Source organism: Alligator sinensis, unplaced genomic scaffold (genome assembly GCF_000455745.1).
Source record: "Alligator sinensis unplaced genomic scaffold, ASM45574v1 scaffold468_1, whole genome shotgun sequence".
Classification (NCBI taxonomy): domain Eukaryota; kingdom Metazoa; phylum Chordata; order Crocodylia; family Alligatoridae; genus Alligator; species Alligator sinensis.
The window spans coordinates 12,097-31,788 of NW_005842087.1; the positions used below are offsets into that span (position 1 = coordinate 12,097).

At 38.3% G+C, this 19,692-nt stretch overlaps 1 protein-coding gene across 1 annotated transcript in view; it reads left to right on the forward strand.

The window, feature by feature from the left end:
* LOC102371040 (glutamate decarboxylase 1) overlaps positions 1-7,916 on the forward strand; it is a gene marked incomplete at its 5' end in the record, with an annotated part of 15,941 nt that extends 8,025 nt beyond the window's left edge. Inside the window, 3 exons of the mRNA XM_006023880.1 lie at positions 4,618-4,725; positions 5,624-5,713; positions 7,743-7,916. Of these exons, the coding sequence (XP_006023942.1) occupies positions 4,618-4,725; positions 5,624-5,713; positions 7,743-7,916 (372 nt within the window). The remainder of the gene's footprint in view (positions 1-4,617; positions 4,726-5,623; positions 5,714-7,742) is intronic.
* Between the last annotated feature and the right edge of the window lie 11,776 nt (positions 7,917-19,692).

A 19,692-nucleotide genomic window follows, 5' to 3' on the forward strand; every position in this document is an offset into this window, starting at 1 on the left:
AATGAATAAGAATTATTTAAGCAGTGGATGATTTGGGGTATAGACTGGCTGGAAATTAGACGAAGGTCCTATCAATGAGAGGGGTGACTTTCAGCTTTCCAGTACTAGTGTGGGAGGTCAAAAACATAATTTGTTTTAAGATAAAGTTTGATAAATCAATTAATAGGATTCTGTGTTCACTTGCTTGTGATACAGAGAACTGCATTTCATGATTGTGGAGGTCCTCTGCAGTTCTGTCCCATATGTTTTGACTCCATGGACAACCTAGGCTTCATGGTAACCTTGCCATATCCAGCAATAGTGCCCTTGAACACCCTGCTAGGCTCCTGGCAGGCTTCCTCCAAAACCAGAAGCAATGTTGCTGCATCTACGTGGTATGTGGGAAGGCTAATTAGCATGGAGTTACAGATATTGGCTATGTGAGGCAAGGATTTCTTTGGCTGGTATCTTTTATCGAACCAAATGTATACTTAGGATAGAATTAGACAATGTTTTAAATGCACAATGTTTTTCTTATGTCTTGCATTTGAAAGCTTGTCTGACTCTCCTAGCTATGCAGTTGGTCCAATAAAGAAATAAATCTTTACTTCTCAAATAACTCTTGGACGTCATGGCTACAACATCAGTCTACCTACCAGTTCTTGTCTATGTCACTCCTCAAGGCTACTTAGGCCATGTAAGCACTACATGGACAACGCTATGCTGCCTACAGTAGAGGAGACAGCCCACCTGCAGCAGCACGGTGTGTTTGAGTGCACTGCTTTGGGGCATGGCAAGTTTACAGAGTAGACATGGCCTCTGAAAACAAATTTTACTTTTATTTTTGGGAGGAGCTTTTGTCTAACTAAGCTCTGCAGAACTGGTGTGGGGGGCTCTGGCAAAGCAAACACTGAGGCTCATGCTTAATTTTCATTACCCAGGCAATCCATTGAAATTAGTGGGGTTACTCAGGTGCCTGGTGTTAAGCACCTGTGTACCCAGGTAAGTAAGAGTACAATTTTTTTTCTGTTGATACTTCATAATTTGTTCCTTTCTATTTATCAGCCTGAAATTTCAATGTGCTGTGGCCCCTCTTTCAGCTCTCATTCAGGCAACATTTATTGAAATGGGGCCTTTATCTGACTGAGATGGCCACACTCAAGTGCTTTGTGAAATGATAAGTATTGCCATAGAAAGAATAAACACATAAAAAGAGTATTTTGCCTTCAGAGGATGATTGAGCAGTTGGAGAAACATAACTACTGATGAACAAAAGATTTATTCACATGTAAATGTCTTGGATATTAAAAAATATGGGAAGCAAAAAACAGAAACATGGAAGAAAAACTGTTTGTACACAGCCTAGTTTTCAAAATGTCCCATGAGTTACAAGCTTGTCTTTAAAAATGCTGTGACGAGAAACACAACAGTGTAAAATATTTAACATTCAGGCATATATAAGATAAAGAATTATTGACATACATAATGTTATTTTTCATAGGGACTTGTGTTCATTTTATCCATTATTTGGTGTGCACTGTAGATTCAGTGGCACTTCTGAATGCATTCCGATTAGTATCCATTTCTTTCTCCAAAACGCACCCTTTTCGGGCTGCAATCCAATGACACAAATCCACCTATGATCCATTAAAACTGGGCTATGATCCATAACTCAGCAATATGTTTTTAATATTGTCAATAATAATATATGTTAGTACTATTTTAATATTATAATAATAAACCCCCCATTTGCTGACTACAGAACCCTGACAACCCTAAGTCACCCAGAGATCAGTAGGCCTTCTTAAGGCAACCCCCGGCACGGGTGCCAGAGTGTGGCACTCAAAGGCATTTTGCTTGGCAGTCGTGCCTTGGGGTGGACAGCAGGGAAGGGGTCAGGGCTGTGCTGCCAGAACAAGAATTGGGCCACTTGTTGTGACTCCCCCACTATCTGCCCTGGCACACCAACATCTTACAAGTCAAAGTTGCGGGTGTTTTTGGCACTCTGCCCCAAAATGTTGCTGACACCTACCCTGGCACATGTTTTCAGCCCCTCTCCTTGACAAAAGTAGCATGTTAAGTCTACCCACATTGTTGTATTCACTTGACAGGCCAGTCTCACTAACAAGATACATCTGTGGTTTAGAGTAGTGTAACACCCCAAACTTAAGCATGAATAAAGAGCATGTGAAGCGTGATTTCTTCCTATCCAAAATAAAATACATCAGCAGTGTAGTGTGTAGAGAATCTGACTGCAGTCATTGGTACCAGCAAGGAGAAAAGAAGGAAGGTCACTGTTTGATATAATTCTGAATTATGAATGGTATTCTGTTAGTTTTAGAGCCCCAGTAATGGACCAGAACCCCTTTGTACACAGTAGTGTACAAGCACATGATAAAAAGACTTCATGGTCATAATAATGTGAAAAGACTATGTTTATGGTTTGCAAATGAATAAGGCATTTATAACATTTATTAAAAATAAATTGTAGACCCAAGTTATAAAGTTCAACTGCTGGTTTGGGATTTAAAACTTCTCCAAAAACTGGGGAGTTTCTATTTTGATCTGACCTTTTTAGAGAACCAGATTTTCTCAAAGCATTTAGCTCTGGAGTTTTGGATGCTATTTATGATAGCATCTAGTAAATGGGATGATATACTGAAACAATTGCTTTTGGTCAGGCTTTTGCTTTTTTCTTTTTCTTTTTGGGGTAAAATAAAACATTAGAAGTTATGGTGCTTTTACTTCCAGGATTAATGGCTGCCAAAAGTGTAGACCCAAAGTGTAGGCCTTGTCTCCAAAGTACCAGTAGATAGTGTGCTTAATGTGATATTTTACCTAGATATAGCCAACACCCTTCAATTATCTTGTAAATTTACCTTCAGGGGAAATGTATTCTCACTGTAGAAAACTTGTGCCACAGATGCCTGACAAGGGCTGTATGAAGGGCTTACCCAAGCCGTAATAGTGACCTTCTAGGGGGAAACATGCACATGCCTTTTTTTACCTCTTCATTGCTATACAAAAATGTTCTCAATCTTTTAAAAACTTTTTTTTCAGCTTTCCTTTTGTTATTTTTATACAATAAACAGATGAGATCTCAACTCACCTCCTTCTGCTGGAGGACTTGAGAAGTAACATGCAATACAGAAGATCAGATGAAAAGCTAAGCAGCTAAAAGGGGAAGAGATTTTTAGCCAGGTTTTTTTAAGCTCCTTTTTTATTAATACAGTGGATTCCACTTTATAGAATCGCTGGTTAATAGAATCAGCTGCTTGTTTGAATCAACATGGGAAAACCAAAACTACTTGTATATTATTACATGTGAAAACCATTCATATTAGAATAACAATTTTCAGTTGTTGGAATCATTTTACTGGAGAAGCCTGGGGATTTTGCAGTTTTGTGAGGAGCACTTCTGCAGGCTGGCAGAGTTCAAGCCTGCAGAGGGCTGGGGCAGAGCGTCAGAAAGGCGGTCAGGCAGGGGGTGCCATGTGCATGTACTGTACATGCACATGGCCCCAGGCAGCCTGGAGAGCAACTCTCGCAGCTAAGTAAGAGGATGGTGGGTAACTGAACCCCCATAGGGAGGGAGGAAGTTGGGCAGGGCTGGGAAACCAGTGGGGAGTAGGATGGGGCCATGGGCAGCTCGTTCAGAGGGATGGGGGCCGGGTTCCCTGGTGACATGCTCCCTGCGTGCATGGTAGCTTTGAAGGGCACAACCCCATACCGCTGCCCTTACTGCCCACACTTACCCCCACCCCCACCCCACGCACAGATCTGGGCGTTGCAGGTCCGCCCTGCCCCTCCGGGAGTGCACACCGCACCAGGGAGCTGGCCCCACCCCCGTGCCCGAGCCCACGCCCACAGTGGGCAGCCCCAGGTAGGGAGGCAGGCTCCACTCTGCTGCAGCAGCTGCCACCTCCTGCTAGGGGAAGGGGGCTACAGATCAGGGTCCCCGGCCCCGCAGCCCTAGCAGCTGGCGGCCCCCTCCAGCAGGGCCTGGAGGGATTGGGGGGAGGGGGGGGAGCAAGAGGAATGAGCAGGGCCAGGAGGCTGTGGGGGAGGAGTCAGTATCTGTATTAAAAAAATGGTTAATAGAATCAAATCACCATTTCCCAAAATGATTCCAGTAAGAAGAATCCACTGTACAAACACCTGAAAAACAGCTGGGGATAAGGAAAGATTATTCCCACCTTACCCACTTCAACTGAATTCCTATTCCAGAGTCCTGGTCCTCTGAGAGAAACAGGGAAGCCAGCTCTTCCGTTTCTCTCTTCTCTGTTTCTCTGAATTCCTGATATTTCTAAGGGGGAAAAGGAGAGGAACTAAGTTAAAATCAATCCCTTTCTAGAAATAGTGTTTAAGGATGTTTTTAAATCTTTATAAATTAAGTTTAAAAACAGGATACAAACAAAACGGTTATTCTTTGATAGCCCACATTTAATCATGTCAGTTTCACTATTTACACAATACATTGAACTGGAAGTTATATTTATTTCTGTAGTCATCATTTAACTTTTCAAAGAATGGTCCAATAATTCTTTTGTTTTATATTTATACCTGCTTACTAGAGATGGCTACATGATAGAAAAGAAGGAAAATTACTACAAAACTAATAGATTTTTTTTTAAATAGGGTACAGTAGGATTTGAAAATCAGATCAACAAATGTCTGGAATTGTCAGAGTACCTCTATACTAAAATTAAAAACAGGGAAGAATTTGAGATGGTTTTTGATGGAGAGGTAAGTCATTTTAAATGCATTTTTTTCATTTAATCTGCATTCCATAAAAGAAGTTTGAGCAGAGTTGAATTTTTCTAAGCTTCTCGAGCTATCCATATAAAACTGTTTTTATTCCCAAAGAATAACATCTGAACAAATTTTTGGCCTACAACATACTGTGCTTTGTGTGAATTTCAGTCACGAATGCAAGATTTTGTCTCTCCTGTCAGCTTGCTTCTCTTCTCAAAAGCTACTGTTCACATCAGGTGGTATATATCAACAAAGATACAACTGTAAGACTAATTTGCAGGATTGATTTGGCTTCTCAAAACAGGGCATGGTGACTGCCTTAAGACAGGCTGATATTCCAGATGCTGTCATTCCTGGGGCATAAAAACTGCTATCTCCACTATCTCATCTGTGGCAGGGGGCACCCCACAAAGCAGTCCCCAACAAAAAAGCCATGAACTATTGGTTGATAGAACAATGTACAGACTTTGCTCTTCACTTGCTAAGAATCGGCAAAGTAGTTTACAGTTACCAAAAGACAGAAATACTTCTGCAAAATGTCAGACTACTACTAGGGACTAGGCACTGAAATTTTGAAAGGAAAATTGTCTTACAAGTGCATAACAGTTAAACAAGATATTTATTGGTCTTTAGTGCACTATACTTTTTAAAAAGAACAATGCAGTGAATTCAAGATGGCAGCTACAAATAGAGTGAAGTACCAATATTATATATCATTTATTGTTTTAATATATAGAAGTAAGCACCTTAATAACATGTTGGACTTGATTTGTATAACAAAAATGTTCAGTAACGATTTATTGGCCTTTCAGGTATTAATGTGAATTATCTATGTTGTAATTCACTTGTATTGTTTATTCACATATATATCTCACTAATCTTTTTGCAGCCTGAACACACAAATGTATGTTTCTGGTACATTCCACCAAGTCTCAGGGGCATGCCAGATTGTGAAGAGAGAAGAGAAAAGCTACACAGGGTATGAGACTTGCAAATAAAACAGTGTTTTATTTCTTAAGTTATCTACAATACTGTATCTGTCTCTATTCTCATCAATGTACCCGATTCTGGACCCAGGTCTCCAAAGTTACACATTATGACCAATGTTATAAATCTTGAGTTTTGTTCTACTTCCTTCCCTGTTCATATCAGGTCTGAAGTTATATTTCTTTCCAGAGGTGGTATATACCAGTTATTCTTTATTAAATGTATTCATATTAGCTCTAGGAACATAATTTTTAGTTGCATATAAAGAAAAGGTCCCTACCTATAATCTGAATAGATATATCAACAAAAGAAGGGGGATGAGAGGCAGTGAAAAGCAGTAAGATAGAGAGGTGTAGTTGGAAACCTATACATTCTTGGATTTTTATTCTTTTTTATTGTGCTGGTCTGTGTTTATGCTTTCACATTATCTAATTAGTTAATGCTTGCTGTGATAATGACCAGACTTTGAAGGCCCTTTGGGAGAAGGAATGACTGAGTGGTGGACCTGGAAACATGCTGGGAGCTAGGTCAAAGAAGTTGTTCCAGACATTTGGGACTTCAGAGGAGGCCCAGTGATGCATGTAGGAGTAGGAATGGTTTGTTATGACCTGAAAGGAGATGGCAGAAATGGTGTTGGAGAGGGTCCAAGGGAAGTGTCTGAAGTTTGGAAACTCCATTATGGAGAAGCCAGCAGGAAGATCTATAGAAGTCCTGAATGGGTAAGACCAGGAAGTAAAGTATGTTATTTTAGTGGCAGCATTTTGGACAGATAGACAGGGTGAGGTAAGAATCCAAGTGGCAAAGAGGAAGAGATGATAGTACTCAGGATGATATAACCAAGCCCTGAGCAAGGACTTGTATAGTGTTAATGAATAAATGCAGGCAGGTTTGGAGATACAGTAGAAGCAGAGCAGGATTTCATGAGGGGAAAAAGGACAAAGAAGTAGTAAAGTTACTGTGTGAACCTAGAGGACATGTTGGATAATGGAATCACCAACAGTTATATAAAAAAAGAGTTGCATAGAAAATCTAGGAAGAAAGACAAAATGTTTCACGTGACTGAAGTAAGTGTGAGCTGGTGATGGGGCATTATGAGATACCCAAGATAAAGTAGCAGAATAGAAGCCAGAAATATGACTCCAATTAAAAAAGGGTGAGGTCTGGATGAAAAACAAGTTCCATGTGGTTAATTAGGTTCCTAATGAGGATAGAAAAGACAGGCTCTCTGCTGTTGATTGGCAGTTACTTGGGGACTGATGGAACTTTGTTCTTTCTAATTGCATGTTATAATGAAAACTTTTCCATAATTTATGCAGATACATTTTTTCTTTATCCAGTAAGACTGGTTGCATATTTGTCATAATAACCTTTTTGATAGAAAATCACCTTTTTGAAAAGAAAAGTTTCATAAATTGTATCTGCTTTCCTTAATTTCAATTTTGGGAGATTTAATTTTATATCAGAAAATCTAAATTTTTCACAGAAAATTCCTACATAGATAATATAATGCTTGTGTTTTTCCAGATTCTCAACAGAAAGAGAATTTCAACTACCTCCAGCAGTTAACTATTTTCTTTTAGTAATTCTCATCCAAACATTGCAGCATCAGGCTCTTGAAAATTAGACTGTAAACAAGAGTGAAACTGACTAAATTTTCATTATCCAACTTGTAATACCTGCAATAATTTATCAAACCATACATTGTGACGTATAAATTAGATTAGTAGAATTATTCCATACTTAATATTCTAAAATGTTATTAGGAGCTTGAAAAAGGAAAATGGTTTAAATTACAGTGTTTAAATTGTCAGGGTACTATAAATATCAGTTCCTAAAAATATACATATATGCACATACAGATAGACAAACGTTTTATTTTTAAACCTTTTTCTTTCTGTCAACATTTTTTAGAAAAATCTAGCTCTGATGTATTTGCTTTCTTTTCTAATTTAAGAAATCTAATGACTAATAGGGAAGGAAAAGACTATAAATTTCTTTCTCATTTTGTTTTAATTATAAAGGTGGCACCGAAAATCAAAGCACTGATGATGGAGTCAGGTACAACAATGGTTGGATATCAGCCTCAGGGAGATAAAGTCAACTTCTTCCGAATGGTTGTCTCAAACCCGGCAGCAACTAAGTCCGACATTGACTTCCTCATTGAGGAAATAGAAAGATTGGGGCAGGATCTGTAGTACACTTGACAACCGATTTATTTCTCTAACATACTGTTTTCCAGCACTGGCTATTTTTATCCAGTTCTGCAGAACATGTTTTAAGGAAATTCCCTTTCTAAATGTTCCATTCTCCTAAGATGCTCTAAAACAAAAAATCTATAGGTTACTGAAAAATGTGTGTTGGTAAGTCATTTTACAGAGGGGAAATATATTATCTTGAAGTATACTATTGATCCTTATTTTAGTCCGTTTATTATAGTCAACAGAAAATTCATAAGTACTAAAATTAAGAACTCTGCACAATATATGTACAGTTTAAATATATATATATATACACACACACACGTGCTTATAACTTAGAACTAAGCCACAGCATGTTTTCCACTTTAAGAGAATTAACTTTTCCTTCAACAATTAGTGATGTGGATAATGTGCTACAAATCCATCTGCCAGATGAAAACAGATGTAAGGAAACATTTTTAAAAATGTAGATTCTTAGGAACTAAGGAAAATGTTTAATAGCATTAATCTCTATTGTTGGTGCTCTTCTTGCATACAAAATAACAAAACCTGAAAGCACCATCCAGTAAAATAGTTATACCTCCCCTTTAGTGTCATATCAGGGGATAATTGTAGCAGAGTCATTGTAACAAGTATATTATTGCTGTATTTTTAGAGATTAATTTGTGTAGATTGTATACATTATTGTTAAATGACTTTGTGTAAAAGGAATTAAATGTAATAGTTTTACAGCAAGATAACTGTTCAATTGTAGGTATATGAAATATTTGCTTATTTATATGCAGAGATTTACCATGCTAAAGAGTTGTCTTGTATTTTCTTCCATTTGTAATGTATCCTATTTATATATTATTGAAGTTCTAAATAATGTTTATGGTATTTTAGTGTATTTGTGAGCCAAAGAAAGAAATATTAGTTGACACTTTCATTTATATAATAGTGCCCTTGAAATAATAACTCACAGATAATTTACTAACTATAAGGAACTCTAACATTGTATATAGACTCTAGTACGATGAAATCACTTTAATTTATTAATTGTAATGTCTGGCTGTATGTCCAGTGTTCTGAATGCTTTTGTAGTTACTGGTCATTATTGGTTGCTAATCAAGGCCCCTGTATTTTCAGTGTAGTTAAGGATCAATCCCTGAGAACCTTTAAACTCTATTCTGAGACAAGATTCCCAACAGTCCATAGCAATTCCATGAGAGCATTAACTAGGCTCATTATCAATGTATAGAAGTCACTATGTACTTTGGAATTTACAGGAAAGGAAAACAGAAACTCACCACAGAACTAAACTACACATTAAACTAGCTTGTCACAAGAGTTGAAAATAATCAGACATTTCAATATAGGTTCCACAGTCATCTGCAGCCTGTTCAGTTTTATTCAGTAGGTTATCAGGATTACAAAGTACATGATTTCATACTAGCAGACAAGTACAGGAGCAGAACTGATTAAAGGTTCCATAGTCCTTACTCTACAGATTGACTATTGTAGTGATAATTGAAACCTACTGATTCAAAATATTTTCAAATATGCTGCTATGTGTGCACATCTTCAATTAGCTGCTTTTCTTTCAAATATGCAATAAAATTTAATTGCATTAGAAATATTCTGTGGCAGGATTGCAAAGAATCATATTTTTATCTAAGACTATAGCAATAATCTGCTGAAAGGACCATCAAACTTATTATTATTATTACCAATACTGGTATGAGAGCCTCACCCCTACTTTGGCCCTCTTTGTAGCAGGTCAAAGAGCTGCAGAGGCATCACATGGGCTGTTAATGGGCAGAAAAGGATTCCCTCCAGCAGGCACTGCAGCAGACTTTGGTAAATTTGTCTTCAGAGGATCTCATCAGAAGTCCTAGCTAAGCAGGCAAGTTAAGAGCCAGGCCAGTGAACGGAGGGATCTGTCAGCACTAAATCACAAGGCTGAAGTATGGTCCATGCAGCAGATCCGGGAGGCTGTTGTTACTCAGGCAGCTCCCCAGGGCTGCCATAAATTATGCTGAGGGTTTCTCCAGCCCCCAGAGTAGTCCAGGATTGGGAGGCACAAGGATCACTTAAAGCTACATTCTACCTTCTGCCACTTACTGCCACAGCACAAAATTTCATCCTAGATCTTTAAAGTCAATTAACTGTTGGACTTTCAAAATGTCATGTCTGTGCTTTCTTATGTAGCCAAGAAACCCTGTGAAATTTTGACATTATGGATATAGGAAAGACTGAGAAATCTGTTTGAAGATTTGAATATGTGTAGGCCCAAACAACTTTCCACAGACAGAGATTCTAATTCTGAAGCACAAGTGCTTCTTTCTATTACTAGGGAACTTTCAAAATTTACATGAATAACTTTTGGATGGAAGGAATTACTTTTCAAGCACTGTTTCTCCCTATTTTTCCTAGAGACATGGCACACCTCTGTCCAACTTTACCCTCCTGTAAAGCTGTTTCTAGAAATCAATATTTTCATGCTGTTATTCCTCAGTGCAGACAAGTTCAAGGTTTCTTGCAATTCCATTGTCCTCTTCTTTTTTCTTCTGTCAATAACATGCAGAGGACGACCCAGCATGTTACCCATTTCAAAGCCTTTGCGACCTCTTAGTAATCCCACTAACACACTGGTCTTTCCATTAGTTCTTCCCTTCTTAAAACCATATTTTTACTCCATACAGTTGTTCAGGAGATTATAGTTCACCATGTGTCTTCAGTCTTGGACTTCGACCTTTCAGAATTAATATTCCTAGCACTTTCCTGCCTTTAATACTAGCACCCTTAAAAAGGTCTGATTCTAATATTACAGATTACAGATTAGTCACCTCTGGCATTGGATATGTATGATGTCAACTTCTTTGTTCTTAAATATCTTCTTTACAGATATACACTTCCTCATTAAATCCAGAATACGTGGAATTTGAACACATCTTGAAGCACAAGATTTTAGTTTTGAGTACTTTTTGAATAAAGTGAAATACTTTATTCAAAAATCTACTGCAGAAGACTGCAGGATCTATTCTAATCCTCAAAAATAGTATGAACTACGATGATCAGAGCCAAGATGCTTGACTACTGCCTTGGAAGGTGATTCTATGTCTTCCACACAAAACATCAGCAGAGTCACTTTTAGTTCCTTTGACCAGTTCCTAGTCTAGAGATTCTGGCCTTCTGCATATCCTTACATGTAGATATATAAGATGTAATCTTCATACTTTATGCTCTGAACCTGTAATTTTAACTTCATGGCCTTTTTGCCTAGATTTGCACCATCATATAATAATAGTAAAAATAATCTTCACATTTATATTTGAAGAACTCTATAAACTTTAGAAACATATGAGGTGAGTAAGTATCATTATCTTATTTAACAAATAGGGAAACTATAAGAGAAGGAGACGGAGTTTCTGCCCAAAACTATACATCAAGTGCTGAATGCTCTTATGATGTAGCTGGGAACAAAACCTAGCTCTGAGTATTGTATAAACTGTACTTTGCTAGAAAATGCTGCTTCTCTACTTGGCAAAGTGTCTTAGCAGATCAGAAACATCAGGGATCCTAGTACTATCAATAATAGTTTGAATCCAGAACAGAATCCTGGTGTGTATTATAGCACTGTGAAATTTCCCACTGACATTCTACTCACAACCAAGAGTGGTAATTTTATCTCTAGATATAGACCATTATATATGGTCTCTGACTTTCTGATAGTTCTGTATCTTAATTTTGCAGTAGATGATGCTCACAGATAGTTCCTTGTGTATCCTTTTAAGGCTATCATCAGCCTTTAGACTACTTATGGCTGTCAGTTTCTATGGGCACAGTGTCCATATTTACCCCCAACCTGGAGAGATGATTTAACAGAGCTTTTTCTAGATCTGGCCATGGTCATCAATACAACAGATCATCTCCATTTCATTTTAGTAGGCAATCCTAATCTGAGTTATATTCTACAGTTTACCAAAGTCCTTCCTGGAGCTTTCCTGTTCTTAAAGCCACATGCTATTGTGTATGGGAGATCAGAAAGTATGACTCTACAGAAGATATGGCTAATTCAGAGAATTACAGGCGAGTAACTCAGTTTCCCATATGTAACAGTACTCTAAAGTTCTGATTTCTTCTTTAAAATCTTATTGACAATCACTGCAGTGTTAAGATGGACGAACTTGAAATAAATGACCAATGCAGAGGTTATATGCTAACAGAAAGTTGTTGCCGCAGTGTTTATTAGTTGATGTAATAGATTTGGGAAAAGATGACCATTGGGAAAAGCTGCTGTAGATTTTAAGCAGGAAAAGTTCTCATTTCAGTAGAGAGAACTCTGTTTTGAAGAACATGGTTAGATTGATGGCAGACAGAAACAGGGGCCTTGAGAGCAGCCCAGAATTTAAAAATATATATAATTTATTCAGGGCACAATCTGTTTTTTGAATGGTGACAAATAAGAGATTTTTTAAACAGAATCTCTGTGTTTTGTGGTTAAAGGAAATGTTGAAATTCTAAAGATGATATGCAATGCAGTTTTAATTTTTCAATAAAAGTTTATCTTAAAACTGTTTAATTTGTCTTATAACATTTGTGAACTCTGTGCTTCTCCTCAAGAGCGTGACAAATAAAACTTATAGAAGATGCCAAACAGTTAAAATATGGCATCAAAACCCAGGGCCCCGTGTCATTAAATTCAGGATTAAAAAATGGGAGTTTTCATAAACACTAGCCGAGGAAGAATCTCAAATTTCACCCAATATAAAAATAGCAAGATTGAATTTAAGTTTGTTTCATCTGCTATTGCTGAAGTACCAGACTAATTTATTCAAACCAAATTCCCAAAAGGGTAGAGCACATAGCCATGTATTTACATTTAAATTAGTATTTAATATATGGCTGTATTTATAAAACCAATGTTCTTGAAGTAGGATCTACATGGCCTCAATCCTCCAAAGATTTACACACGTTTAACTGCACGCCATGTAGACCTGTTGACTTTACTGAGACAACTCACTAACAAACCTATGTGTAATTCTTCACAGGATCAGAATTATTTTTTATCTAATCAAAACTCCTCTTGGCTGCAAGGGAAGTTTGTGGAAAAAATACAAGATAAGATTACTAAGAGTTGGTGGGCAGCACTATGTATTATCTCTGGGCCCTAATCTGCCACCTAATTGTGCATACGTGACAGGGTGGACCCCATGCAGGGTCAAATACAAAAGTAAAGGCTTCCTGCTCTCTGCTCTGTATAAGGTTCCAAGTGCCCAAGCCCTGATCCAGCAAAGAGCTTAAGGTTTATTTAAGGTTAAGCACCTGAGTTTTTTCTGATTGAAATACTCAAGTAATTAACACTGCTTATGTACTTCTTGGATCAGGGCAAATGTGCTCATTATGTTGCATGATCAAACCTAATTCTGAGCAGGAGAAAATATTGAGAGGTTCCTCTGCTATTTGTAACAGGATGCACTGTAATACAATCAGGTCACACAAAGTCAATATATTTTATCTGCTGTCATATGAGACTTGGTATTAATCACAACTTGACTTTGAATGAGCATGCAGCAGTAGAGCAAAAGACTAATTGTTATTTAATATCACTTAAGTTTTGTACATGGGTATAAAACAAATAAAATCCCTGCTTAGCAAAAATAACAGAAAGGATTTGCACGCTTATAATTTACTTTGATGGAAAATAGTTTACATTGGACTTGAATGAATCATGTTACATACAAAAAGTCAAGAATTCTCCTATAGGAGAATTATATTCATAGATTGTAAGGGCTGGATCACTGGGTCCAGGCCCCCTGCACTAGGAAGGAAAGACAACTGGGGTCAGGTGACCCCAGCAAGGTGACCGTCCAGTCTCCTCTAGAAGATTTCCAGAGTAGGTGATTGCACCACCTCTGGAGGGAGCCTATCCCACAGTCTGGACACCCTATGAAGAAGTTTTTCCTAGTGTTAAGCCTGAAACAGTCTTCGAGGAGTTTGTGGCCATTACTCCTGGTTTTCCCCAAGGGTGCCCTGGTGAACAACTGTTTGCTGAGCCCCTGATGTAGTGGTAAGCTGCTACCAAGTCCCCTTTCAGCCTTCTCTTTTTTAGGCTAAAGAGTCCTAGGTCCCTCAGCCTTTCCTCACGTGGCTTGCCATGCAAGTCTCTGATCATACCAGGGGGGCTCTTCTCTGGACTCTCTCAAGCTTTGCCACGTTCACATATAAATGTGTGACTATTTGTAATGAAATTTCTTACCTACTGCTCATGTATCAGTTGACCAAGATAGTTCAAAAGGTCAATTTACTACTGGTTTAGGTATTAAATTCTATGACAACCTCTTATACCATTATAGGAATCTAATTATTTTTAGTCATATATACCACTAAAAATAATGGTGTTCTTGAATTTTAACATAGAAATAAAAATATTTTTCCTAGACTATACAAAAACGCTGTAAATATAACTGCCTTATGTATTTTCTGTATGTGTTAATTGTTTTCAATAGTATGACAAACTAAATTAATTTTTATAAGTTTTTAGGCCAACTATTTATATGACGAGGTATTGTAGATGCTGTTCTAATTCTGATTTACAGAACTTTATAAAGCAAACTAAGACTGAAACAATCCATAATACAGATAAGGGTTATACAGGTAGTTTGTAAATGCAATATGTAAAAAGTACAATATACTCTACTGAAATAATATAAATAAAGATTACTGTGTTACATTTTAGAATGTTTGAGTGTTCAGCTGATGCAATGACTGCTTGACCTAAAAAAAGAAAAATGAGGCCCACATTGAGACAATTTGTAACCAGATACATCTCCACAGCAGTTCATGTAATTATTCCTGTTTACACCAGGCTTGTATTTGTCCTGTTCATGTTACAGGTTCATAGACGTTAGGGTTAGAAGGGACCTCAGTAGGCCATCGAGTCCGACCCCCTGCCCTGGACAGGATGTGATCTGATATTGCAACTTCTACGTTTGGGGTGATGCTACTTGAACCAAGAAGTATTTGGCACAAGAAACAGCACTTTACTGAAGAACAAAGGAAGCAAATAAGCTTTTGGAGATAAAATGAGGAGATTTTCAACAGGAAACATGGAAGGTTACAAGGAGTGCTGCACAAGGTGAAGCAATTTGGTTTCAATGAAGCATAGCTAGGGAGCAGTATTCTGGATGAATTAATTACAGTCAGAGAGAAAGTAGGGTGAGCAGGTTTTGCAATAGGATCAGCAAACAAAGAGAAGTCTTCAGATATTCTGTTCCTTGAGAGCTGTCTCCTGGAGAAAGGTCACTCAATGTGGACATACTGTATATGTTAAATAGAACTACTCTGACCCATGTTATGAAGAAAACCAGATTAGATTATCAAAATGATCCATTCTGTCTTTAGAATCTATTAATCGAAAGCTTTATCCCACAACACTGTTAAAATACACCAATATAGGAGATAAGAAATGGAATGAAGATAGAGATTAATGCCTAAGAAAGCCTGGGGAAACACAAAAAGTGACATATACAAGGAATGCCAAAAGAATGACCTCACCTTGGATTTACATAAACTAAGGAAACTGATGATCTGTGTCCACAGTATGTCATGTGATTTGAAGCCCAATCCAACAGAAATGGGACACTAGCAAAAGATTTTTTTCAACACTGGAACATAAAACAAGCATAATCTTAAATATAAGACTGAATAGTTTGTACCTGCTGAGCAGTGAACATAATAAATTAAAGCAGAGTGAGAAAGACACAAGGCAACTCTCATCAAGCAGTCTGTTACCAGGACAAGCTCTTTATGTCTTTTAAATTATTGTAAATATGCTAAAGTGTCTTCACTGTTTAACATAATACCCTGTTACACAGGCAGGGGCATTGTTTGGTGCCCAAGAAACAAAGCATGCTATGCTCAGCTCAGCTTTCCCTTCCAATGCGGAAGGGAAATATCTGCTAGGCACAGAAGTGGAGCATGTCCCTGGGAAAGGCTGACATCTACACCAGTGGCCAGAAGACTGGTTTAATAGCTACTTTTTACCTCAAGCTGAGGTAACTTCCTATTTCTCAATTTATTATTTTATGCTTGTTTATTATTTTATTTATGTTAACTTGTTTTGATTTCTGACTATAAGCATCCTTTGAAGAAACCCCTTGCTAATTGTTGCCCCTGCTGATTTCTACTGACTCACTCCAGTATTGATGTTTATTACATCTATTGGCATTGTAAATGGTCATTCTGGTAACTGCAACTTTACTACAACCACTAAGCCCCATCCTGTTCTGCTTTTGAGAGCCCATGCAATGGGAAAATGCTAAGGTGCTGGATGTACAGGAACTCAGGAAAACCATGAAGCACAGAAGTGGAAAGTTGTGGATTACAACAAGGTTTCTTGGATGGGGCCAAATTAAGTGTGGTCTGGCAGCATGTCTGCACATTTCTGAGACTTAAAGAGTGAAGCTTGCTGCAGGAAATGAGGGTTGTCAGTGGGAGAGTGGATATAATATAAATTATGGATGCACAGTGAAGGTTGAGGAATATGTGAAGATCTATCTTCTAATCTATGGAACATCAATAAATGTCTGAAAACTACTGTTGCTGCCCATGGTTAGCATTTCACTCCATAATGTGTTTGTTTTTTAAACTGTTGCACAGTGCAGCTTTAGGCCCCAAACTATGGACAATTAGAAACAGTTGGAAGGAAGACATTATAGAACAAAGGGAAGGGTTTTCCTGTTTGGCTATGTGACATCTAGATTGTATAAACTGATGCAACTAAGATTCTCAGATGCTAGAACAAATAAATTGCTGGGAATGTTGTCAACCTGAAGATTTTAGGCTTGGCAACTTCAACATTGAAAACCTGGGTTTGGAAGCCTGTAGCTTTCTGAAAGTCATTGCTTTCTATTCCTGAGACTGATTTATGGATCTGCTGGAGGACAGAATTGTGGACTGAGTGCAATCTCTGTGGGCTCAGAAATTACACTTTATTTTTTATACTGTTACTTTGAGATCTAGAAAAATGGGGCCAAGATAGTTTGTTACTATGGAAACTGCACCACTCCAGATTTTTTTAGAATGAAGAGTTAATTATCTGGATATAACCAATTAGCTACTAATCACTGATGGATTTTGCTTTGGGAGATTAACTGATTTCAAATTTCCATTAATTTTTATGGCTCTCTCTCTCTGAATAAATCCTGGATTATTTATCTATTATGTATAGGCTTCCCTTCGCAAAAAGGCTCAGAGCAGCTTACAGTAAAAGATCAAAAGAACTGTAGAAAGAGAATAAAATATTAAAATAAAAGTTAACAATGCTCCCACTCCTGGACAGAGGGAAAAAAAGTTCAAAAGCAATCCATTCTTCCCACCCGCTCCCGCTCCCCTACCCAAACCAACCATGATTCCCAACCCACATTCAAGACCTTCTTAAAAAAAACAATTTCCCCCATCCATATTCCTTTAAATCCCTACCCACTGTCATGCCCTGCCCCACATGCATGGGATCCTACCTCGCCATCCTCATACTGTTCCTTCCAAGGAAAACAGAGGCTAGGTACAGACAGTCACAAAACCCAAGGCTGAATCAGTTCAGTCTTTGCAAGTTAGGCTAAACTGCACAAATTAAATTGAAACAGAACTGAACAGACAATTACCTTTGATTCGGGGAATGCAGCCGTATGCCTGCAGTTGCTCAGGCCAGAAACCAGGTGGGGAGGACTGAAGTATGGCTCTTTGGCTGTGTGTTCACTTCTTCCTGCTGTCCCCAAGGTCTCTGGGATTTGCAGTCCAGACTTACAACAGCACTCTGCAGGATTGCTCATCACTTCTTCCTGCTTCCAGGTGCCTTTGGGATTTGTAGTCCACAGTTGCAGCCAGCAGTAAGTTTGAGTGAGGGAAGGGTTGTTTAACCTCCTCTCCTTAGCCCCAGACCACCCTTGCAGACTGAGCTGCATCCCTAGCCAGGTTTCCGCCCCACTCCCCCTTGTCAGCCGGCCCTCATAGCTCTAGCTAGGGAGCAAAGGGGCAGGGCTCCAGCCCTGCTCTCTGGAGCAGGAGGATGCTGAAGGACTCTAATTTAACTTGAACCAGGAAGGGGTCTCGGACAGAAGTTTCATAAACTGGTTTGACCCAAATAAGTTAAGTCTGATACTACATTCAACCAGGTTTATTTTAAACCAGTTTTGGCCCCAAAGGGAGCCCTTCAGCAGCCCAAGTCTGTTTTAAAGCCATAGGCTAGCTGGGGCCTTTCCTTTCCAACTTAACTAGAGATGGGTTTGCCTGCGCAGCCTCCTAGTCCTTTCCCACTCCAGAGGTAGCCCCCAGAAAGTGGGGAGTGGTGGGGAAATGTTTGCGCCCCTTTAACCCTGGGTATTGGTCCAGTTTAAGTGGGGCCTGGCAGACCAACAGCAGCAGTCTTCTTCAAGGGTAGCCTTAAAAAAGGGACTACAGGCCAAGTTGTCCCAGTTGTGACCATGATCTGTTTGTAATTTTTTTTAAATTTTGAACATAATTTTCAAGCTGGATGGTGAATGGCAGGGATTAATTGGCTTTATTCTTTCATTTTAGTTGTGTTTTTCCTATTGTGTTGCTCATCCTTCATTGTGTTTAGTTACAGGGTTAGCTTATTCCCTTGAACTATCTTTGCATCATTATGCGTTTTCAGTTATTTCAGACATTTTTTAACAATGGAGTGTTGGGGGAGGAGTGGATTCCCTATGCAGGAAAGAGCCACTTTCAGCTTTAGTGCTGGTTGAACACGCTTTTACCTTCAAGGAAGCTCCATTGTATTTTATTTTTCCTAGAGAAATAATTCTATAAGGGTAATCCGGCTACTGCCACTGTGATTTGCATTGTGGAAGATAATGACATGTTCCTTTATATTTGCTTGTCTTCCAAAGGAAGCCACGTCTGTGTTTTTGCAAGATACGTTCAGCAATCAGAACCAGTTCTGCATTTGTTACTCTGCATACCCCAGCCCCATTACAGAGAAAATTTTCAGACAGTTCTCTCCAGTTGTTCTTATGTACACAAGCCAGATTTTGATTGCAACGCTAGGATTAGGACTTCTCTAGTGTCCCACACGGATTAAAACCAAAACCCTCAACAAAATTCTCCTCATTTGAATACATTATGTGCACTATAAAAAGAACTAATAGTCCAATAATTGTAACAATTTGCTTTCTCCAAAAATCTGATCTCATGGGGTTTTTTCCTTTGTATAGATTATCTATATACTGCTATAATTTTAGAATTATTGGAGCTCTGAAAGCACTACAGAGATGGCATAGACATCCCTTGAGATCATCTGGAGAATCTCTAATTTATTCTGCAGTTCAACTCAAGAGCTGCTTTTGACAGGAGCTGAAAGGGCCATAGAAGGCTGGTAAAAGGGGCTGGATAGGCATGGTTGGAATCATTCCCCAGAGGAACTTTGTTGGATCCTCAGAAAAAAATAAAGATAATTCAAAATAATAGATTAAACCATTTTTGTCTAAATGTATTTGTTCCAATAAACAGGCAAATGTGTTCCAACAAACAAGCAAAGCCTAAGAACATTGTTAGTTTGGGCTTATTAAAACAAACTTCTAATATATTTATAATCAAGCCAGTTATGTTATGCTTTTAGTTACTCTGTACTTACAATATCTCAAAGCATTTTACAGACGGAGCAATTTTTTGGATCTCTATCCTCTGTGCTGTGTATATTTGTTCTCTATTGGATGGAGCAACAAACCCTCTCAAGAACACGTGTCTGTGTGTCTACTGAGAGAGAAAGGGA